Consider the following 23,289-nt stretch of genomic DNA (forward strand, 5'->3'; position numbering starts at 1 on the left):
GGGTGCTACATTGTCCCTCATGCAGCGTGTTGAGAGAAGGCTGCCCTGGGTGAAGCAGCTGCATCCACTCACCCATCAGCCACCAAGTCCTTGCTGTAAGCCCATATTTCACCCATTTTTGCTGCCTGATGATGTGTAAAACCCCCCTCCCCATGCCTGTGCCCGGAGGTGCGTGCTCGCTCACTGCTGTGATGGAGACCAGCGGCTGTTAGCTGGCTGTTTGTCCTTGTTACGGGGAGATGTTCTGCTGTGTCACGGGTGGTTTGGTGTACTCTTACATCCCAGAGCCCTGAGGTCCAGCCCTGAGACCTGCTAGGACGTCCCAAGGGACACCTAGGGACCCATTCCCCTGGCTCTGGGATGTCCTGGCCTGGCTCTGGGATGTCCTGGCCATGCTCCAGCCCTACCTTGTGTTTAGACCCCCCGTGACACAGCGCTGGAGGTGTAACCTGTGGCCTGATCCTGCTGCTTGTTTAAAGCCAATTGGCACTTTATTTTCCAGCCTCTCGGCTGCCAGGGGAGGGGAAGCGGCTTGCTAGTGTTTAGCTGCCATAAGGAAGCTTGAAAGGAGCCTGGGGAGACATCACATAGGAAAACTCACACCAGCCCCAGTCCATCTTCGTTCATGGAGCCTACTATTATTTTATGAAGTCTCAGGAGGAGGATAAAGCTGACACATTCCCAACAGCCGCTCATAAATTGCAGGGGCAGGGAGGAGCTCAGGGCTGTGAACGTTCCCACCATAGAGGAGCAGATCCCCGCTCCCGTGGCAGCATCGCTCCTGGCTTTAGCCAGTGCTGGAGAGCTTGTGGGGCTCACTACGAAGGACCAGAAGGGTCCTAATCCTTCCATGGTAGGGCAGAGGTTGGTGTCTTCCCCTGCAGAGCAGCGGTGTATCATCCCAAGGAGCACTGGCAGGGCTGTGTCTGGGGTTGAGGAGGTGAACGCTGCAGATGTACAGCCCCAGGCGCTCACCTCTGGTCTTGTGCTGTCCAATGCACCAGTGAAATGAAACCTGAAGGAGCATTCTGCAAGCACCGACCTTCTGCCAGGGGAAAATGCAGCTGTGGTCTCCAGCTGTGGGCAGGGGCCAAGCAGGGATGGAGGAGCCCCTGTCCCTCTGCAGTGCCATGCCTGGAGGTCCCTGCTGGCTCCCAGCCCGGGCTGTCCTCCCCGAACTAAACGCTGGGCTCTTGAGGCTATTTATGTCTTGTCAGATCGCAGCCAGAAGCAATTTAATCTTGGCTGAGAGCTGCTGTAGAGGAGCTGCCTGGGCCCCGATGCTTCTTTCGAGATGATAAAGAGTTGATAGAAAAACAAATTATGATCGTGGCAGCTCAGGCACCGTTAATCAACCTCCCCACAACATTGCAGTGTGAATAATTAATAATCATCGTTAAGGATGCTTTAAGGGTGGCTTGGGGTTAAGGTGCTGCATGGGATCAGGGCTTTGGATTGTGCGAGATGCTCGAGTTGCTCTGCAGGAGTCAGTGATGCTACAAGGGAACCTCAAGATGTTTTAAACATGTGTCCCCAGCTGAGACCCCTGGGGACATGGGAACTTTATTTTTTCTCTGCCTCTTACATGTTACAGGTTGCAAACTCCTGGATGAGAGCACTTGGCTTGGCAGGAATGGGGAAGTTTTGCTTCCCACTGAGTAAGAGAGCTGAAAAACAAGCGTGGGCTCTACCTGGAACTGCAGGCACCCTACTTTCTGGAAGAAATACTGAGTTCCCTCCTGGCTTTGAATAGTGACTGGGGTTTTTTTTTGGTAGTTAATCACAGCTTTGCTGAGGGTTTTGGGTACCAGTTGCCTGTAAAGCCTGGCATTGTTCGTGCCTGCTATTTTTAAAATGTTTTGTTCTCCTGCTGGGTTTTACTTAGCTTAACGGCTCGTGAATTTTCTATTAAAACCCCTTGCTAATTATCATGCTGTAACCATTGTTGGCAGTAAAACCTACTTGGCTTTTTAGGGAGATATAAATATAAGTGGTGGGTATGAAGATGTGCACTAAGAAACCTGCTTCTGTTATCTGAAATGTGAAAGAAAATAGGGAAAACATAGGAAAATGTCCCAAAATAATGATCTGGAGCTGTAAATAAGGGTGTGGTGTGGGACACCGATCCGGCATCACAGCTTAGGTCCTGGGGTCCCCCAGAGCAGGACTCCATCAGCAAAGCTCGGAGGTGTCCATGCATTTCAAAACAAGGTTGTTTCCCAGCTCTGCCAGCTGGAATTCCTCTGGATGGGGTTTTTAGTGAGTATTTGGGGTGAAAATGCTCACTAAAACTCCAGAGCTGGAGCCTGAAAAGATGCTTTCTTGAGAGGAGAGAGGAGTCTCCAGGAAGAGCATCCCTGCCTGCCCTGCCTGCACACCCATGCGTGCTTCCTGCCTGCAAACCTGGCCCCCTGCCTCTTCAAAGCCCCCAGACATCCTTGCCCTCCCTCGGTGATGCAACTTGTGTTGATACAGCCCAGGGGTCTTAAACACGAGTCTGTGCTTTCCTCCTCCTTCCCCCAGGTCCATCCCACAGTTTGCCCTCTTTGCCGATGCTGGATGGGGCAAAATCATGCTATTTTTTTTTTTTTTAGGATAATGTTTATGCCCTTCCACATCCATCCCTTCTCCCTTCCTCTCTGGAAAAGCTTTGGGAAGTTGTCAGGACTTGCTGTGCTGTGATTTTGGGGGTGCAGGGAGAGCTGAGGTGCTCAGACAGAGTGTGGAGCAGCTCTGGCCACCAGCAGGAAGACCCTATGTCTGTGGGGAGTGACATCCCACATCAGGCCAAGAAAGCCTGTAATTTTCCCTCTCCATCAGCATCTCTGGGCAGGGGGGATAATTGTCACAGAGATGGAGCCTGGGGTGGGATTGAAATCCTTCCCCGCCATCCGCTCTGCAGGTCAGGGAATCCTCCCCCACTTTTTCTGCTCCTTCGGTGTCGCTTTCTGGTTGTCACAGATGCCGAGTCTGTCCCCAGCACCCAGCCCCAAGCTCCAGCTGGCTTCTGAGCTGACAGCAACAAAATAAGGGGGTGGGGGGGAAGCAGATTTAAATGTTTTTCCAGGCTGCTGGTGGTCAGAGCATCCAGGTTTCCATCCCACAAGCGATCCTCAGGTTTGGGTTTGTAATCCCCCCAAAGTGGCCGGTCACTTCCCTGCTGAAAAGCCCATCACCACTGCAGCTGGGTGGCCTCAGGAGAGATGAGGGAGAGGGCTTAGGACGAACCAGCCCCTCATTACAGAGTTTGGAGGTGAAGCCACGTGTCGGAGGGGATTTGCAAGCAGTGGCTTTGAGAAGCCCGCGGGGTGGTTGCTGGGCTGGAGCTCTTGGTTCAACCCCAGGAGGTGGGAAGGATGCCCGAAGGGTTTGCTTTGCAGGGTCTGAAGTGGAACAGGGTGGGTTTTAACCCCTTGTAGCCACAGCACTATGCAATATTAAATGTATTAATTCTGCATGCTGCCCAAGACGGTGGCACGGCGAGGATGAAGCCAGTGGGGGACGGTGCTGTCTCTCACTTGGACGGGGTGTGATGGGCACGGGGATGGTCCCCCCCGCGGGTGAGGAGTGGCAGCTTGTGGCTCTGCTGCTCCTTATCGCATCAGCTGGTGGGAATTAATGAGCTTTTCCCCCTGGACTGGGCTGAGATCCCAATTCCTGCGGAGTCCCTATAAATTGCAGAAATGCCTGGGCTGACAAGAAGGGGGAGCAGGGGGATGGTGGGGGCCGGGGGGGGTGGGTGTTGGCAGGTCTGAGGGCCATGGGGAAAATGGAGGTTCTTCAGATGGTTAATCCCTGTTTTGGTGACCTGGCTTGGGACCTTTGGTTGGACCATGGTGTAGCTGGCCCCCATGGGACCATGCTGAGCAGGGATGCTGGGCTGTTTTCAACCTATGTGGGATGCTCTCATGCTGCTGGGTGGCCTCCCAGAGGGCCTGGCACCCGTTATGACCCTGCCGTGGCATGGTGACATCCATGGTGCACCAGGGACACCACCTCCCCAGCTTGTTCTCTCCATCCAGGCTTCCAGCATTGAACAGGGATTGTGGGGACAAGTTTAGGTCATGGGGATGTGCTGGGAACACCATATCCCCTATCTGGACTCTCAGCATTGAGCTGTGGCCATGGGACCAAGGTTGGGTGATGGGGACGTGCCTGAAGCTTTGCAGGAGCAACCAGCCACTCCTCACCTTGACATCTCTCCTGCTTGTTGCCAGCAGGTATCCAAGTCCCCCGCCAGGACAGAGGAGCCCAGGCACGCACAGGTGGCTGGTGGAGGACACATGGCCCATGTGGGGAAGGAAGCCATCACCGTCACACTCCATGGTGCCAGCAACCTGCCGACCACGCGGGACGGCCGGGTGCCGTGGCCGTATGTTGTCATGTGAGTACCCAACGTCTGCAAAGGGGGACAACAGAGATCATGGGGACACGGTGAAAGGGTTTAGGAGCTGTCACACTGTTATTAACTCTTTGCAAGCCCTGGGGAGGGTGGAAACCTCTTCTGCGGTGACATGCACAAACATCACGTCTGTGGGATGCTCGGTACAGGGAGAAGGGCCCGGACTCCTCACTGAGATGGGGGAAGGCAGGGGATGGGGTGCTTTGACTCGCTGGGGCGTCAGGAAGAAAGCATTCCTAATATTGAAAGTATAAAATGATGTCAAAGAATCCACAGGGTAATGCTGCCTGGGTTTCAAGAAGATATCACAATAAATAAAAGAGTGTTTTAATAAATAAAACAGAATGCTTGGGTAAGGAGAACGTGGCTCCTCATGCATTATGCATGTGCCAGGGGACTCAATTAGCTGGTCATGCTTTGGTCTGTGTTAAGAGGGAGGCTGCTCTGCTCGGCACTGCTGCGGGGTGAACCTGCAATCCCAAAGAGCCCTTCCAGGAGGCAGAGAGGCTTTGGCATCGCTTCCCTGAAAAAGGGGAGAGAAAGAAGCTGTTGGTGACTTCGGAGCATCTCCTGGCTGCAGAGTTTGGTTTCTCCGGGACATCTCCCTGGGGCAGGCTGGTACCCAAGTGGGTGCATCAATGCCAGGGGACAGGGAAGCAGGGCCGGGACTCATCCACTAGGGACAGTCAGCAGCCGGGACTGTGTAAGCCTGGAAACATCTTCTCTGCAAGTGCGTAGAGCAAACTGTTGCTTGCTGGGCATTTTCCAATGTAGAAACCCTGAGCTCCGTGGTGAAGGGTGTCCCAAGGTCTGTCAGTGTGGCACAGTATGCCTCTTCTCCATGGTGCCTGCTCCCAGCCGCGTCAGACATCCCGGAGGCTCCCTGGGCAGGAGGGATGTGGCTCTCCATCATCGGGCTTTCAGCAGCTGGGGCTGGCTGGCACCTGCAGCCCGGTGGGAACCGGCTGGCACGTGGGCTGGCAGCCCAAACGGCAGGCCCTCCATCACCCCTTCCCCTCTTTCTCACCCACCCTGTGCCAAGGACCCGCTCTCTGCCCCGACAGCCCGAGTAACTCCACTGCAGGAGTTGTCTCTATTTCCATAAACCAATTATACCCAGATAATCTCAGGAGATTTAAACATCAATATCCTAAATGATAGCACGAGGGTGGCGTGTGATTGTTGCATCTCTCTTTACATTCTGGTGCTGCTCCATCACTGCATTGCCATGGTAACAGGGGAGTGATGGAGGGGAGGGGAGGGTGATATTAGGGATGCAGGACACATGAGGGGCCTTTTAGTAACCATAGTGAGGGAGCCAAGGCAGAAGGGAATCAGTTATTGTTTTTCAGGGCACTTGCTTTTGAAGGAGAGTAGCATGTTGCAGTTAAAAGGTGGGTTTTTACGGACGGGAAGCAGAAGCAGTCAGTGGATGTGCTGGTGGGGACCTGGTGGCAGTCAATCCCCCGAGGCAGCTGGGTACCACCAGTGGAGCCAGCCCGCGCTCAAACCGCCGGCACCCAGAGCATCATCCCCCAAAATCAGGAGTGGGATGGGAGGAGGGGAGCAATACCACTCACATCAGTCCTTCGAGGCTGTCCCAGCCGCTCGTGCCTGGACTCAGCATCCCACAGCACTCCATAGTTGTGTGCATCATTTCCAGCTCTCGATGCAGAGGATTGGGGAGGCAAAGGCTTAGCAGAGTGGATCTGAAAGACATCAAGCAGCAGGAGAGCCTGCACAGGCATCCCGATGGGCTTTGGTTGATCCCTGCTCTGGAGAGGATGGGCCTTCTCTTCCAGGGATGTTTTGGGGACCTGACAGCAGCTTGGCTCTGCTCCTCATCCTCTGAATGTTGGGCAAATCCCCCCTCCCTGCTTTCAGGGGCACCCGTTGGTTTGCTCTGCATCTTCCTTCCACTCCCTCATGCGCGCAGATAAATCGCCCCCGGACCGACGTGATGCAGGGATGACCTTGGTGTGCTGGAGCCAGGTGTGTTTGCAATTAACAGCACAAAGCGCCTGGCTCAGGCCAGCTTCTCCTCTCCATTGAGTACCGCGGGCGGGTGCAAGTGCCTCCTCGCTTCTTCCTTTCTGCTCTTTAGCACTGCGAGAAGAAACTCAAGGTCGCTGTTGAATGCACCATCTGCTCCCAGCCTGGGGGATGGGGACTCCGATGTCCCCCTGCCTGCAAGTCTGCCTGCGCAGGCAGCAGTCCTGGTGGTGGTGGAGATGGGGTGCTCCACCTGGGAAGGCGTTAGGGTGTTCCTGCAAGCAAAGCCTTTTGGCTCTGCAATGTACCCAAATATAAACCAAGGGGCTCAGCTGATAAGCCCAGAGCAAGGATGTGGGGGAAGTGGGACCAAGTGGGGTCTTTGGGGGTCCCCTCCTCACCCCAGCACCCGGCTTAGGTCATGATGGGATGAAGATGGACTGTTAGAGGGTCAGGAGCAACGTAAAAATCGGGTTTCTCAAAGGAGAGGGGAAATTATAATTCTTCCTCTCGTTCTAATCTTTTCAGAAATTGCTCTTATACCTCTCTGATTTATTTATCTATATTTATTTACCCAAATGGCACCTGAGACCCCCCAAGCTCAGCACCGAGCACAGTGGGGCTGCGTGGTGGGGGGGCAGCATCGCCTTCCCCAGGGCCGGATCCTGCAACCGCCGCATAGGTAACACCCTGGATGTCAGTCCTGCAAACTGTGGCCGTGCTGCACAGGATTTTTCTTCCCCGAGAACTATGCACCTACACCACTACATTGCCTCTGCGGGGATGTCAGCCCTGAGAAATAACTCACCCTGTAGAGATAATAACTTATAATGCTGGATAAATAAATATTTACGAGGGCTGGGCACAGCCCTGCCAAGCCCTTTGCTGGGCACCTGGGAGTCACACGCAGCGGGGAGGCTGCATGATGCTGTCCCCAAGCACTGTAGCTGAGACGCTGATGTATAATAACTCCCCGGGGGTGGCCGTCTTTATCTTTTATCTTTATCTTTTATCACAGCGGTGGGTGGCTGGTGCATCCCCGCACAGCAGAGCGAAGCGCTTGCCCTGGAGCAGGCAGGGAGGGATGCAGAGCATCAGAGGAGCATCTTTGGTCCATCCCAGCCATGTCCTGCCCCAAGGCATGCAATCCCCAGGGCAGCTGTCTGCAGCGCCTGCTTGCTGGAGACCCCATCTCCTGCCCCACCAGCAGGTCTGGAGCTGGCTGGGGTGAGGAGGAGACATCAAACTATCTCTGCTCTCCACCGTTCCTGCTGCCCCCGGCCTGTTCATTTGATTTTGAAGCACATCCCCATGTGTTGTACTGTTGTGGGTTGTTTCCTCCCCCCCTCCCTCCCCACTTCACAGCTCTTTTTGAATGCTCTCTCATCCTTAGGCAAGTCTATAATGAAGGGGGCCCAGAGCAGCTTGTTCTCACCCTCCTCCTCCTCCCACCCCCCCAGCCCAGGTCTGGCTTCATTCGGACTCCAAGCACGTTGCTGGTAGAGCAATCCCCCACAGAGCTCATTACTGGAGAGCCGATTTTCTTCCAGCCCCTCCACAACGGTGCCAGCTCGATGCTAATTCCCACCTGACAGAGCTGGCCGGCTCAGCACCATTCCTGCTGGATGCAGGTGGGCTTCTCTGGTGGGGAAGGGGACACGTGGGAGATGGGAGAGGAGCATGGGAGGTGGATGCAGCGTGGCTGAGGGTCTGTTAGACCTGTGTCTTCAGCAACGAGAGGAGATGGAGGTTTTGCAAGCATAGAGCATCCTCCCATCTGTCTGAGATGAACTTTCTCGGTCCCACCACTACCTGGAGCTCACCCTACAGCTGGAAGGACCTTTATCATCTCCTTTCCCCCAGAGCTGGAGTCTCCAGCTCCCAGGGTGTGGCAAAGTGCCACCATCTGCTCTCAGTCACCACAGTGACTGATGTAAGCTCTCCCTAAGAGCCGTGTTGGCTCTGCTCCAGCAAGAGCTTTCCTGGAGGAGCCAGCACTGGACATTTTATCATCTTAATATCCAGAGCAACCCGTTGACAGGGCTGGGGCATGTGTGTCATGTTGGCCTGGTGCCACGTCACCGTCCCCCTTCACCCCATAGTCAGGGATGGAGAAGACTTGAGGTCACCATGTTACCAGGTGGTGGGACTCTGCTGTGGTCTTGGGATTCCCAGGATAACACCAAGTGTCTCGCTGGCCAGCGGAGACCCCCTAAAAGATCTGCCAGACTCCCTAATAAGGGGGGAATTATTATAATTAGCCAAGCTCATGAGTAATTGATGATCAATTGATAAAAGTGGGAGGAACAACCCCAAAAAGCACTGATGGTGATGGCCCTGCACCACTGCAGATGAAGAATTATCCAGGGCCCATAGTCACTAACGCCACTGTAATTATTGCTCAGCCCTGTTATGTGCTGAGTTTAATGATGGTGGTCGTTAACATTCAATCTTCTCTCTCATTTCCCAGCAACCTCCTCCCTGTCCCTTCATCAATACAACTGGCTAATTAGCCTCCGGGGTCTGAAACAGCCTTTCGGATAAAAGGGTCTGCAAACCGCATCACTGGGGGCTCGATAGAATCCGGTGGCCAGGAGTAAAACCATCCCTGGACCCCCAGCGCAGCACCCTCAGAGCAGGGGTAGTTAAGGGTGGTGGGAGGGTGGGCTGGCCACTGTTAGCTGCACCGAGCAGGTACGGTGCTCGTCCCTCTCCCAGGCTCAGCTCCCTGCTCACACATTCCCCTCTGTCACCCAGTAACCGGCCTGTTTTGCCTCTCTTTTCCTCCCAGTAAGACCAGCAGAGGGGCTAAGCAGAAGCTGGAGGCGACCCATGCATCCTCGGTGCCCACCCATACACCCACCTGGGAGGAAGAGGTGACAGTGGAAATGGATGCTGAAGATGCGGGCTGGGCAGGTGAGAGCATCAGGGGACTGTGGGGACAGGGATGCCGGGGACTGGGACACAGGTCTCATCTCATCGCAGGGTTAATTTTGGGATATTACAGAACCTGTGCCCCAAAGCACCCCAAGCATCACCCAGGCAGAGGGTGGCCATGGACAAGCCATACCCTGAGCCCTGTGTGGCTGTGGTGGCTTCAGGGCATGACCAGGAGGGACATGCCACCAGATATGTGCTGCAGGGTGGGGCAAGTGACAGTGCCGAGCTCCAGGTGTCCTCCAAAGCATCCCATGCGAACTGGAATCGAGGGAGAGCACCCCAAATCTTTCCCTGCTGCCATCCTGACACTAACACCTTGCATCAACCAGTTGGACCCACATCATGGTGCTGTTACTCCCCTTGCAGGGCTGCTAAGTCTGTAATTGTAATAAAACTCATGGTATTAGGGTCTGGGATTTGATTATAATCAAACCCTTGCAAAACAAACTGTGGGAGCTAATCTTCACATCATGCCTAATCCCATTAGGCCCTGACCTAAATGAAATTCAGGAGTTTTTGATGTAGTCTGAACCTGCCCCATGCAGTACTGGGAGAGATGCAAGGAGACCCCCGGCCCCTCTCGTCTGCCTCCCAGCATCCCCCAGATGTTCAGAGGTGTTCATCCCCCTGATGTTCAGACCAGGGCTGTCATTTCCACGTGGAGCTCGCACCTTTTCTCGCCCAGCAATACAGTTTCCATCAGCAGGGCTGCGGAGCGTGATCTATCACCAGTGATAACTAGCAGAAAAGATACTTGCTCTCGCTCGGCCCCAGAACGTTTTCTCTTGTGCTCTTTCCACAAGGGGCTGGAAGAAAATCTCTATAGAAATTGAGCACTTGCTGAAAAGCACAAGCTCGGGAAAGCGTGGTCCATGCACTTGCCTGGTCCATCGTCTTCATTCTGGGGACACGCACAACCTGTGGCATCACCAGGTTGGCCAAGCAGGAGTTAAGGCGGGTGCCTCGGCACAGTCATTAAGCTGGGGGAAGGGAAGCCCAAGTCTTGATGGCAGCATAAAGAGAGGGCGGTTTTCCTTTCCATCAGCTCCTTTTTTTTTTTTTGATAAAAGGCTCCTGCTCGTGCTTGTCAACTAAATTGCAGCTTTGCTTTAAACTAAGGGAAGAACTGGGGGTGCCAGCACCCGTGGGGATGATGCTGCCATGCTGGGGGGACAGACAGGGACTGGATGTCCCCAAGAGGGCTGATGCCATGGTGGTGAGTGTCTGCAAAACCCACCTGTGGGCTGTGGGCTGACCCCGGGGCAGGGAGGGCTCAGAGCAGGATCACACCCTGGCAGCTGAGCAGGGTGGTCTGGAGCCAGGGAGGTGGATTAGGTGGGTCAGTGGGAAATCCTGGCTTCTTGAATGGGAATCTGAGCTGTGTTGGTGCCAGTTGTTCACAGGTTTCGTTTTCTTGGAGATGCCTTGGACATGCTCTCGATGGCTCCTTGGGATGCACGTGTGTGTGCGCATATAAACCCAGGAGGGGTGTAAATCCTGCCCCTGTCCACCCCACCATGACCTGCGAGGGGAAAGGGTTGCTGAAAATGAATCAATCCCCCCATCGCCTCTGTCCCTTTTTCAGCCAGACCTTCCCCAAACCTCTCCCCATCTCTTTGCCTGCTCTCATCCCTTCCAGCCCTGACTCTCACCGTGGCAGACAAAGCCACCAAGGAGGCACTGGGGACCTTCCAGCTGCCGGTGCGGCACCTCCAGCCCTTCCAGCCCTACCATTGCACGCTGGTGCTGGTAGGTACGGCTCCTGCCCCTCATTTCTGCTGTTTATTCCTGCATATAACTCTAATTTTCAGCTCAGCTGTAGTTGGAGGTTGTGGGCAAAGGGACCCTTGTGTAATGCCGTAGTCCCTATGGAAAACCTGAATTTGGCAACCTTGGGAAGGTGCTCAAAGAGGCTTGTGAGCAAAGAGCTGCCCGGGCTTCCTGTGAGGTGGGAACAAGGCAGGCGTTGTGCTGGGCTTTTTAAATCTCCGTTAAGAAAATGTGGAGGAAAAGCAATGAAATTTCAAGCTTTTGCCCTCAGTATCCTGGGGAAGGAGATGCGGGGCCAGGCCATACATCAGAGTGCTTGTTAAACAGGGACCACGATGCATTAATTACTGCAGGCAGGTACCCAGCCATAGAGAAGCCGCTTCCCAAGCCCCTTGGTGAGGATTTCTCTGTCCCAACCTGTTGACAGTCCCAGGGACTTGGCTGATAGCTCCCTGTACAGATGAGACCTGGCAAACTCTCTCAATACTTCTCCCAAATCAGCCTCCCCTACGCTCTGACTGGCAGAAATAAGTTTCCTCTTTCCTGCACAGAGACTGGGAGTGATTAAATATTTAAATGCAGAAGGATTTATTATATTGATCTTTTCCGGGAAGGCTCCAGGGAACAGTGAGCTTTAATTATTAGTTGGTGCTTTATTGTCGGTGATGGGCCGTCTGCACGCCCAGCGCCAGCGTTTGGTGGCCTTGACCCTTCCTCTTCCCACGGTTTGCTCTCCTTCGCAAACAGCCAAGGACACAGGACCCCGCAGGGACAGTCCTGCACGTCACCATCATCCGCAAAAGAAGCTTCATCCCTCGCTGCGATGGATTGAGCTATGTGGCCTTGGAGGTGAGAGGTGGCCCTGGGGACAGGAGGTGACAGGGGGGTTCGAAGAGTCCTGGATGGGCCAGAGCATCTCAACTCAGGGAGGATGCTGCTGCACCTTGTCTCCTGCTCTGGCAGCTGTTGATGCTGATTTAGGGCAGTTGTTTTTTCCCTCCACATTTGCTGACCCCTCACCATGGACACCCCCCACCTCCCAGGTGCTGCTGCAGGGGCTGTCCGCCCCACTGGCCACCCCCTCTGGGGCCCTCGTTGCCGTGGCCAGAGTTGTGACCAATGTTCAGGAGTACAAGTGAGTGATGGCCATGGGGGGCTGCTGGTGACATGGGTGGGGGTTGCTGAGCTTCAGACAACCTGAACATCCCTGGTGCCATCATGGTGCTTGGCTTGTCAGGAGCGGATGTGGCCCCACACATGCTGACTCTCCTCCTTTTCATCACTTCTCAGGCACCACATGGAGAAACATCCCATCTCCTGTCCTGGCATGAGCCCCACCACCATCACATTCCCAGACCCTCCAGCAGCAGCCTTCAACATCACCCGAGCTGCCAACCACGGCTACCCGCAGGTACAAGGCCGAGTGCATCTGCGGGGATGCATGAGTCTGGCAGCATCCATCCCAGCCGGGTACCGATAAGCATCCCTCCTTCGGCAGGGGAGCTGAGCACCCCATGCAGGGAAAAGCTTTAGGGGCAAAGAGATTCTTTGAGCATCAGAGACACGGTCCCCACATCCACCTCGCCCTGCCTGCAGAAACCCACAGGCAGCTCCTCGGTTGTGCCTTTGTCCTTCATCTTTTCCCCCTGCTCCGCTCACGCCTCCAGCTCGAGTGCCGCCTCTCGAAGGCAGAGACCTTCTCCTCCCAGGGCCTCAAGTACCGCCGGGAGAGCTAGCGACGCACATCTTCAAAATAGCTGTTGCCAGGGAAACATATGCTTTCGGCACGCGGCATCATCAGCAAGCAGGAGGAGGGCCCCGCTTTTGTTCCCGAGCCCTGCCAAAAATTGGCAGGGAGGGAGAGGCAGGGCACTAGAGGGATGGTGGGGCAGGGAGGAGGTACGATGGAGCAGCCGAGCCAGAAGCCAGCATGAAGCTGGCACCCCTCAAAACAAGAGCAGCTCCATCCCTTCACCTCTGAAAAGTGCCAGCCGAAAGCGTGGCAAGGGCAGATGTCCAGCTGCCCCAAAAAGATGGATCCAGCTGGTCCCAAACACCAGCAGAGCGCACGTTTCTCCATCTCAGTCCTTCTCCCCCGTGTGCTGAATTTTGATTGTCTTGGAGCAAAACACCCTGTATCAACACGTTCGGGGAGCCCATAAATAAAATATTACTTAGAGAAGGCCGGCCAAATGCCAAGTCGCCCACGAGGCGGTGAATTATCATAAAAATTGCTGGTGCATTTCATTCATTACAATAATTGTTGTTTTATTGCCATCCCCCCCACCTCCCTCGGTTGCTCTTTGCAGGTGAGAGGCGAGGGGAGTGCCGGGGACCCTCTGCTTTGGGTCTGCACCTGCTTTGGGTCCCCCTGGAAGCAGCACCCCCCAGCCCCACCATGGCAATGGGTTTGGGGTCCAGGCTGCCCACACTGACTCCAGAGCAGATATTAAGAAAGAAATCCCCCTGCACTTGCCCCCACGTTCTTTTCCTCCCCCCATCTCTTTGCTCCAGGATACAGCACCCCGAGGCTGCGGTTTCCCAGGCAGAGCAGGGATATTTCTCTCCCCTAAATGCAGCCAAAATGCCTTTCCTTTGGATTTATATGGATAAATACACACAAACCCCGGTGAAGGTGTGGTACCCAGGCACTGGGCGAGCCCAAGCCAAGCCCCACAGCCCCGGCACAGGCGGCAGTGCCAGCGCGGAGCCGTGGGAGCCCAACACGGGAGGACGAGTGATTAAACCCGGCCATCTGGCCTGCATGTGTGCTGCTGCCTCCTTCACCTCCTCCTCCTCCTCCCCTCCATGCCCACATGGCTCTGTCTGTCTTAGCATGTCGCTGAGGATGCTCTCCCCAGGGATGCACGAACAGGTTGCTCTGGGGAGCTGCGTAACCCCCATCAGCTCTCTCCCCCATCTCCTACCTCAGTTTCCCCACCTCCCCACATGGTTCTTTCCTGGGGAGGATGAACTCCTAACGCCTGGAAGGAAAGGTTAGGGGAAGGCTGGGAGGAGGAGGAGGAAAGAGTGCGGCTGCTCCGGTTCCAGAGGTTAATGGCTTTCCCTGAGCAAACTGCTGGGCAGGCTAATCGGATTCGATAATTCTGCCAGCCCAGCATGTCCTCTCGCCTGTCGGTTCCCATCAGCGTCTGCAGACAACAGCGCTTGGGTTCACCTTCAGCAGAGCACCCCTCTTACTTAGGGGGTTTTTGGGTTCCCCGGTGGTTAATCCTTCCCTGTCTGGCTGGGAGTCCTGGAGACCTGGTCTTCCTGGCCAGGAGTTAGCTGAGGCCTGCACAGAGCTGCCTGCAAGAGCACTGGGTGCTCTCCTTGGGTGCTCTCCTTGGGCCAACAGCCCCTCTCTCACCAAAAGGGATGGATTTGGACACACTGGTGGCAATGGCAAATCCATGGGGTGGACAGGCACTCTGCCTCCTACAGAAAGACACGCTGTGTCTGTCCTCCCAGCACCAAGCTCAAGCCTTTGTGATGTTGGTCCCCTCTAAGAAAAATCTCCTTTTTGGCTCTTTCCCTTGGGGACCCTCCATCTTAACTCACTTAGCTGGAGCTTCTTACTCTCTTCTAGGGTCTACACCCCCCAGACAGGCAGCCGTGAGGACCAGGGGATGGCCCCATCCCTTGGGAAGGCAGGAGAGATGCTATGGGCTTGGCCACCTCTACCACTGTTTGCGCCAATGTTGCTGCCTTTGAACCAGCCTTTGTATGGAAGATGAGCTGGGGTAGCCAAGGAGGATGAAGGTGTCTTCCTCTTCCTCCTCCCTGTCCCCTTTGTTGTGCTTCTCCAGGTGGCCCTGGACAGAGGCGGTTGTTGTGCCAAGACGTCTGCCCAGATCAGTGCATCGGCTCTGATGCCATGGCACAGAGCATCCATCTGTCCCGCCGAGCCGGTGGGAGACAGCCCAGCCCTGGCAAGTGCTCCTGCCCCCCGCCCAGTCCCAAAAATCAGGGGGGGAAACTGGGAAGGTCATCTTCCATCCCTGTCCCTGTGAGAGGAGCCATGTGGGCTTGGGACCTCCTACAATTGGGGTCAAATTAACAATATGCTCCCACATTTGACTTTTCCCTTCCCTGCTGAGTCTAAACCGGCACGATCTCACAGTGCCTTGTACAGGTCGATGCCAGGAAAAGTAACTGGAGGCGGCATTTGGTGTTTTTTAGGAGATTTTCCCCCCAAATTGGGCTTTCTGAGGCTGATGAAACAGCCCTGTGGGCTGGGATGCAGGCTGGGAAAGCAGAGGAGCGGCTGGAGGGTGCTGAGCTGATGAGAGCTGCTCCAGTCCGTGTGGGTTTTCCCTAACGACTTACAGGCACAGACTGGGCTCCCTGCAGTCAAAGCAAGCTGCATCCCAGCTAAAAATCCCAGCTGACACTAGGGACACCCTCACAAATTCCCGTCTGAGAGACCCAGCCTGGTGCTGAGCCAGCACTAACAGCGCTGCCCGACGCAGCCCATGGTGGAGGTGTTTTTGGGCTCTGAAGCATCCCAGCCCCACACTCCCCTTGCTAACAGCCCCCAGGGCTGGGTAATGCACCACTGTGGGTCTCCAAGGTGCGTAATGCCCATTAGCATCCCCAAACAGGAGCAGAGAGAGACACACACACCCCCCCCCGCCCCCGCTCTTCCTCCCACCCTCCCCGACAAAGCAGAAATGTGCTGATGCAGAAAAGCCGATCGGCATCTCATCCCCACTGGGTGATGCTGGCCGAGGGGATGGAGTAACAGCATTAAAAAGGAGCTGCTGTCAATAATTTCTTGGCGCTGAGTAGCCAGTGTTAAGGCTGACCTTTGGAGAGCTGGCGGGGCTCTCCGAAGGCGAAGGGGAGCAGCTGCTGGCGGGGATGGACCGATGCCATTTCCAGCGACAGATCGCGGCTCTGGGGATAAACATGTTGCCCACTGTTCAATATCAATCAGGTGACCTGGTGCTCACACTTGGGAAAGGGTTTTGCATGATGTACGGACCCCAAAAGCCTGCTTGCAAGCTTTCGGGGTCCGTATATTGTTGCAAAACCCTTTCCCAAGCATGAGCACCAGGTCACCTGATTGATAGATATCAAAAGGCTCACCCTGGAGGCAGCACAGCTCATCCTCTGGGATCTTCCTATCATGTTTTTAAGCATGGGGAAGTTGATCCATGTGCTGTTTTCCACCTCTGGCTCTGCAAGGGGGAAGATGCTGTCAGGGATTAGCCAGAAAGAAGCAGCCAAGCTCGAAGACCCAGTGAAAACCAGTTCAAGCAGCTGGGATTTAGGGTTGCTTTTGAGCCAGGGATGGGATACATCTGCACAGGTTGTGCTTTTCTTTACCCCCACCTCTCCTCTCCCTTCTACCTGTCTGCTTATTGATCTCTAGAGAGGGAAGGTATCTGAAGGATAATTTTCTTGTTGTCTCCTAAGATGTCCCGACCAGCTGGGCCCCCAGAGCAGCCGACGTGGGACACATCCTTCCTCTTCCAAGGCCGAGACGTGGCCACCATCTTCTCTGAAGACACCGCCCTGGCAATCGAATATTATCCGTACAAAGCCAGTGAGTCTGGGCACCCCACTGAGGATGCTCTCCCTCATCCTCGGGTTTGGCCAGGGGCAGGTCCTGGGCTGCCGTGCCCCCAGCCTGCTGCTCTCACCCTTCCCCAGTGTGGGATGCTCCAGGAACCCTTGTTCCGGTGGGATACTCGGTGCTGCCCCTCACCAGCTGTGTTTTCCGGGAGCTGGCAGCGCAGAGCGGCGGGATGCGCGTGGATGGCCTTGCTGTGCAGGTGAGCCAGGGGCTGAGGGGGTGACACTGGGCAGGGTGGCACGGTGTTGGTACCTATAGCTGTTGGCATGGTGGGAGGGATCTCCGCATCTGGGTGGGCAGCCTGTTGCAGAGCTCCCGAGCACCCCATGGGAAGATGAACCACAGCCCTGGACCTCTGGATGGCATCCGGGTAATGCCAAAGCCACCAGAGTCCTGGTAGAAACCCAGAGGCCAGCACGGACTGTGACCCTTCCTCTGCCTCCCCAGGGCACGGACCTCAAAACCACGTCTGGGGCCATCCCGACCGTGGGGCTCTGCCTACAGCTCCTTCGATTGGAGGTGAGACGCTGGGGATGGCAAACCCCGCGGCAAGGAGGGACAGGGATGGGGACAGGGCAGGAGGTGGCTCTTTAGAGCTGCCACCCCCTCTCCAAACCTCTCAGGTGGGGATCAGCGGGGCTGGATCCGGGTTTTATCCTTTGTCCCTGTTGTCTCGGGGCTCTGGATCATGCCACTGAGCAGCTGGAAAAAGCAGCGTTGTTCTTGTCCTCGTGCATCCGTCGCTTTCCCAGGGCTTTTGGCACGTGCTCATATTCCCTGGAAATCCCGGCTGGAGGCAGGGAGGGAGGGAGGGTGCAGAGAGGGTATTTTGGAGAGGCTGTTCACTGTCTCCGTGCAGAGAAGAGCCAGGCTGGTTAACCACGGTGACAAATGTCCAGTTGTCTTCATCCTTCAGCGCTTGGGGTCCCCAGGGATGTCACAGCAGGGAGGGAATTTGGCTGCTTTTCTGGGGGAAGAGGGAACCCCGCTTGTCCTTGGCTCCAGGAGCAGGTTTGGATGCAGCCATGAGGCTGATCGATGTAATTACTGCAGCCGCCAGACTCCGCTCCCATCTGCAAAAAAACCTCCTACCCCTAAAGTGAATTTGGGACAGGTCTGGATGCTGCACTGGCGACTGCATCCCCCCTGTCCCCTGGGAGCTGCGGCGGGCCGGGGCCGGCTGGTGGGGGGCTTTGGAGAGATTGCCCAGGGGGGTCAACGAAAGGGGGTCTGCGTGTGATGAATTATTCACATGGGTGTCACTAAGTGCAGAATTAATCCTTTTGCTTCCAGCTGGCTGCTGCACTAAATTATCACTCGCAGTCATGCGGGAAAATGCTGCGGAATTCATTTAGCTGATTATTGTTTTGATCTGGGAGCTGTATTTTTTTTTCTCCTCTTCCCCAACCTCTCCCTTTCCCCCGCTCCAGCCCTGCCTTCCTTAATATATGTAAGAGCTGGGAGTGGAAACAAGAAACCAGGAGAGCCAGAGCCAGCCTTGGGCTCCTTGTCTGGTTAATTCATCCTGCGGCAGCCCAGGCAGACGGACCCGGAGCGATGCAAATCAATGAGTGAGCTGCTGCCGAGCAGGGTGAGGGCATGTTCAGCTCCTCTCGGCTTTGCCAAGCCCCTTGTTTCTTGCCTGGAGGTCAGGGTTTTCTGAGGAAGATGCCCCAGCTGGCTGGCTGTGATCCCCAGCACCCCAAAACCGCAGCCCTGTGGGCAGGGGAGATGTCGGGGTTACAGGGGCAGAGCCTCTCCTCTCCCCCTTCGGGCAGCCCCAGGCTTCAAGGGATGCTTGAAGGTTGGATTTCAAAGTCCTCAGCTCAGGGATTAGTGCTGAGCTCAGCTTCGGGACAGCAAGAAGGAGCCATACAGGGGCCAGGAGTCAAAGACAGTTAATACAGGACCTGAACAGACCCAGTGAGGCATTGGGACAGCCTTCGTATCAGGGTTGTCCTTGAGGTGCGAGGAGCCCGAGCATCCCTGCCCATCCTTGGGGCGTGAAGAGCCCCAGCATCCCTGCCTGTCCCCGGGGTGCAAGGAGCCCCCCCCCATCCCTGCCCATCCTTCCCCATGCTCCTTTATCCCATAGTTCTCCCCAGCCAGATGGCAAAGGAGAACACTCACCGAGCTCATCTCGTTTCTTTTCTTATATATATATATATATATATTTTTTTTTTTTAATGTAGAGAGCTGAAAATGCGTAACCTAGATTGGCTGGGCTTTTTATAACAAACAACAGCTAAATAAACCCTGGGCCATCTGTACTCCCCAGCGCACTCGGAGATGGGCGTAAATCCCGGCTGCTTCGTGGCCCCTGCAGGGATTTCACCGACTCCTACCAGGGGTCTGGATGCTCCCGAGCTTGGCTTTGGATGCTCATGTCGACCCTCCGTGCTGGGAAAATGTCCTCAGCGCCAGGGTTTCCTAGGGATAAGGGGCTCCCCATAAGTAAGACTCATGCCCCAGCATTTCTGCAGGGTCTCAAAACCCTGCTACATTTGTAATAGCCACAGGGAAAGGGTTTGGAGCAGCTGCTTTATTAAAAGCCCAGAGCCCCGACACCAGGGATGAGCAAACAGGAGTCGTGTTATTCCAGGGAAAGGGCAGTGCTGGGTTGCAGCCCCCCCATCCTGGTAAAGACACCGAGACCCCCAGATTTACCCCCACCCAGCCCGTTTCCCCTGTGCCTTCATCCCCCTGCGCTCTCTCTTTGGAGCCTAAAGAGGAACAAAAGACTTTGATCATCTCAGGGAGACAAAGAAATCAAAGACTTCAGCAAAATGCTGGCGTTTTAGCAAATTAACGGCTGTCGGCTGTCGCTTGAAAACTGTTGCAGGGGGAAAACCTGCAGCTGACTTCATCCACCTCCGTACTGGCTTGTGGCTCAAGGCAGGGCTCCTGTTTCCTCTTCATTCTTCTTTTTCCACCCCAAATCTGGTGTCTTGCCCAGGAAAGATGAGTTTGACCACGCAGTAGCCAGTGGCAAATCCATGTGCGGGGTCAGCAGGATGTGGTCCCCGATGTGCCTGGGGGATTCTAAGCCCCATCCAAGGACCGGAGGAATCTTTATTCCTAAGGGATTTATTCATCATCCCTGTTTATTAACCAGCCCTGTTTTACACTTCATTTCGGCACGACCCCACCTCGCTCAGCCCATTAACTCAGCACTTGGGAGCTTTGGAGTCACCTCAAGCCTCTGCCACCCGCTTTGCTGAGCACCCTCGGTCATGTCACCTGAGATGGGTCTGGGGATGTGCCGGCACGTAGTGACAGCCTCTGAAAAAAGGGAAAAGCTAGTGCTGTTTTTTTCCAGGCAAGGAAAAAAAAAAATCAACAGGCTGGCTATATCATTGCTTAAACAGCCTTAATTTATGTAATTGCTGCCATTTAAAACCAGAAGCAGATCAGTGCCTGGCGTAAATTGTCACAGTGCCGGGGTGTAAATTGTCACCGTGCCAGCCCGGCAATCAAACCCCTTTTCGGCTGGCAAAAAAAAATGGATTTACAATTGGTTGGGGAGTGGGGAGTTGCCATGTGTTTCCCATTATTTCAGCCTGTCTGGCCAGGTTTGTCCTCCACAAGCACTGAAACTGGGGGTTTATCCCCAAACGACATTGCAGGGGATGCGGAAGCTGGTGAAAGATTTGTTTTAGGGAAGCATCGCCCTTCTCTGCTGAGCATCTTCTCTCGGTGAGCCGGAAAACCCTCGGAGGGCTTTTGGCACAGCTGAACTGCTGGCAGCTGAGCTCCTGCTTGCCAGCCCTTGATTGACACCTGTCAGTCAAACACATCACCCATTCCTCTTATTGCATGGCGGATTACAAGAGGCGTTACGGCATCGCTGCCAGCCAGGAGCATTGTTAACTGGGGAGAGCCAAGCCAGCGAGGAACCAAAAAAAACCAAACCAACGGGGAATGTCTTTGTTAAGGAGAATTTGTTGGTTTCCGCCCGCCAGTCCCGGGGGAGTGTTCAGGGCTGCGCTAATTGAATTAAGAGCACGTGGGCTCCAGCGAGCAGCTCTCCGATGGGCAACGGTGGTGGGGCCGGGCTGGCCATCGCTGCAGCGCGGCGGGCAGCAGCTGTACGCCGGCCTCGGTAATTGCAGGCAGAGCCTAAACTGTTGCATTTTGCATGATGCTATTCCTCAGGGAGGGGGAGAGTGGCGGGGTGGGGGCATCTTCACCCCGGCTTTGATGCTGGAGGAGCTCGGTTGAGGTCGGGGCCGGCGGCGTAATGAAATGTGGCTGCACAGGGGACGATGATGCTGATGGTGTTAATGAGGCAGCGATGGGGAAGGACACGGGGACGCCTCCTTGTCCCCCCGCTGCGGAGGGGGGGGGATGCTCACTGCCCTCGTTAGCTGCACTAACAAGGCGAGGCTGGGCGCAGGCACGGAGTAATACCCAGCAAGGGCCACTTCGCCGCTGCCCACGCCCGCAGCCAATTTGGAGAGGGCGCCCAGCCTGATTGCTCAGCTGGCGAAGCCAAGAGAGCATCTGTGAGGTGGGGAGACAGCGGGGAGCCCAGGGTTTGCTGGGTCACAGCCGCCTGCTCTCAGGTGGTGAAATAGGTGGGTGCCAGGGTGCCATGCCTTGATGTAAGGATCCCAGTATCAAGGCAGGTCCCCATCACCCAACCCTCCCCCGATACCGGGAGCCGGGATGGCCAAGACAGGGCAAAGGTCCCCGTCTGTGCAAGCGGCAGCAAGGAGTGCGCCGACTCCATCGTTTATTCCATTAGATCCAACTTGCCCCTCTAACTGGATTAGAGGGGAGTCTATAAAAGCCAGGCTGGCGGGAGGAGAGCAGGGCGCACAGAGCCGGGCGCGGGAAATGAGGGGCAGGGAAATCACATTACTGCTGCCGGCAGCATCTGGCAGGGGATCTGGCAGGGGCTGCCCATGTGCTGGAGGCGTGTTACCCGGCAGGCACCAAAGCCGGGAGCAGCACCCGGTGGCACAGGGGGTTTCAGCATCCCTTTGTGCCCGCGGGACCTGGGTACCCACCTCCTGCCTGCCCAGGGAAGGGGAGACATGGGCTGAGATGGGCACAGACCTGCTATTTCCATCAACACAGGATTCAGTGCGAAGGACTGCCTCCTCTTCCTCCTCACCTTGTTGGTCCAGCGCTGGTTCATCCCAGGAACCCTCTCTCTGCCCAAAGCTCCCCTTGCACCTTCCAAAGACGGGATGAGTGTGGCCATCTCACAGCTCTTTCCCATCATGCCAGTCCTGGTGACATGTTGGGGATGGTGGGACAGGGGATGTGCAGTGGGGGCAGTTCCTTGCCCCCTCCTTGCCCCTGGCACCGCATCCATCCATCCTAAGACCGTTGCCTCTCTCTCCCCAGAGACCAACAGCCTTCCTGACCCCGTCGGGCAGCGATGCCCTCCCCAGCCTGGACCCCACCACCACCGACACGCTCCAGAGGGGTGAAGAGCTACAGGCAGCTCCCTTGCACCCATTTTATTGCCAGGTAAGAACACGTGAGAGTACCTGGTGATGCCACACCAGTTCCCTGCCTGCTGCACCACCCTGCCAGCCTCCACAAAGGCAGGCACCCTGCCTTGTAACAGCGAAAAACTGGCAAAAATCCCCAGTTTTAATCTCTCTTCCAATGTACGCATTGCTGGGAGTGTCAGGTTTTATCCATAGCCTCGTTGTACCAATAATTTCTCGTGTTGTGCCCATGGAGGAGCCCTTCCATCAGTGCCCACACCCCTGGTCCCCGGCTGTTTTGGGGTGGCACGAGGGCTGGAAGGGGGACAGCGTCCCGTCACCTTGCTGGGGGCAACGCTCGCCAGAGCAGCCTGGATGCACCATCTTCGATCTAATTGCTCAATCCCAAATCCATTTAGCAAATTCTCTCCTATTACCACTGCATTATGTTGGAGACCCCAGGCACCTCCAGCTCATACCTTTCGGCTCTGGGAGAAAAAAAAAAAAAAGGCAGCTGTTCTCCTCCTCCAACCCTTTGTACTGATAAATGGAGCCCTTGCATGAATTCAAACCCAGCCCTCGTGGTCCTAATATCTTCCTGTACTTTAAGCCATCTGGCTTTAAAAATAACAGGTCGTTAAACCCCAATTCTGCTTATTAAATAGCTGTAAGGGAAGGGGTGGAGGGGCTCTGTGCTGCCCAAAAACCCGGTTATTTCCCCATCAGCAGCTGCCCAAACCCCTCCTTCAACCCCATCCCTCTCCCTGCGATTCAGGCTGCAAAGCAGGAAGAAAATTAGCAATAAAAACACAACCATAAAAATACAGAAAAGCTATTTTTTTTCCTCCAGCTGTTTTAATTCCTCCAATCCACTGAGCTTTATTGCTTCCTTTTCCATGGCCACAGCAGCTGCTTTATGCCCAGCCTAATAGAAACCCGTAATGGGGCGTGCGGAGGCGGATACCACAGCACAGCTTAAACGCGATCAGGATGCGAGGTCCAAATTTGATGGACCGAATTGCCCCAGGGCTCCAGACAATCCCCAACACCCTTCAGATCTGCACCAGACCCAGGCCTAGCATCACTGCATGGTCTGTGCGGTGCGTTTTCACCCCCGGCTTTGCTCTTTGCTTGTGCTGATGCCCCAGGCAGCCTCAAAT

The 23,289-nt window shown here is 55.3% G+C and overlaps 1 protein-coding gene across 1 annotated transcript in view; it reads left to right on the plus strand.

Moving 5' to 3' along the window:
* The window catches only part of CCDC33 (coiled-coil domain containing 33), a 44,868-nt gene that overhangs the window by 8,559 nt on the left and 13,020 nt on the right, over positions 1 to 23,289 (plus strand). The window contains exons 4-13 of the mRNA XM_074880006.1: positions 4,221 to 4,384; positions 9,186 to 9,310; positions 10,974 to 11,083; positions 11,852 to 11,953; positions 12,148 to 12,239; positions 12,395 to 12,515; positions 16,526 to 16,655; positions 16,763 to 16,884; positions 17,133 to 17,204; positions 22,041 to 22,166. Of these exons, the coding sequence (XP_074736107.1) occupies positions 4,221 to 4,384; positions 9,186 to 9,310; positions 10,974 to 11,083; positions 11,852 to 11,953; positions 12,148 to 12,239; positions 12,395 to 12,515; positions 16,526 to 16,655; positions 16,763 to 16,884; positions 17,133 to 17,204; positions 22,041 to 22,166 (1,164 nt within the window). The remainder of the gene's footprint in view (positions 1 to 4,220; positions 4,385 to 9,185; positions 9,311 to 10,973; positions 11,084 to 11,851; positions 11,954 to 12,147; positions 12,240 to 12,394; positions 12,516 to 16,525; positions 16,656 to 16,762; positions 16,885 to 17,132; positions 17,205 to 22,040; positions 22,167 to 23,289) is intronic.

The sequence above is a fragment of the Strix uralensis genome, chromosome 11 (genome assembly GCF_047716275.1).
Source record: "Strix uralensis isolate ZFMK-TIS-50842 chromosome 11, bStrUra1, whole genome shotgun sequence".
In the NCBI taxonomy this organism is placed as follows: domain Eukaryota; kingdom Metazoa; phylum Chordata; class Aves; order Strigiformes; family Strigidae; genus Strix; species Strix uralensis.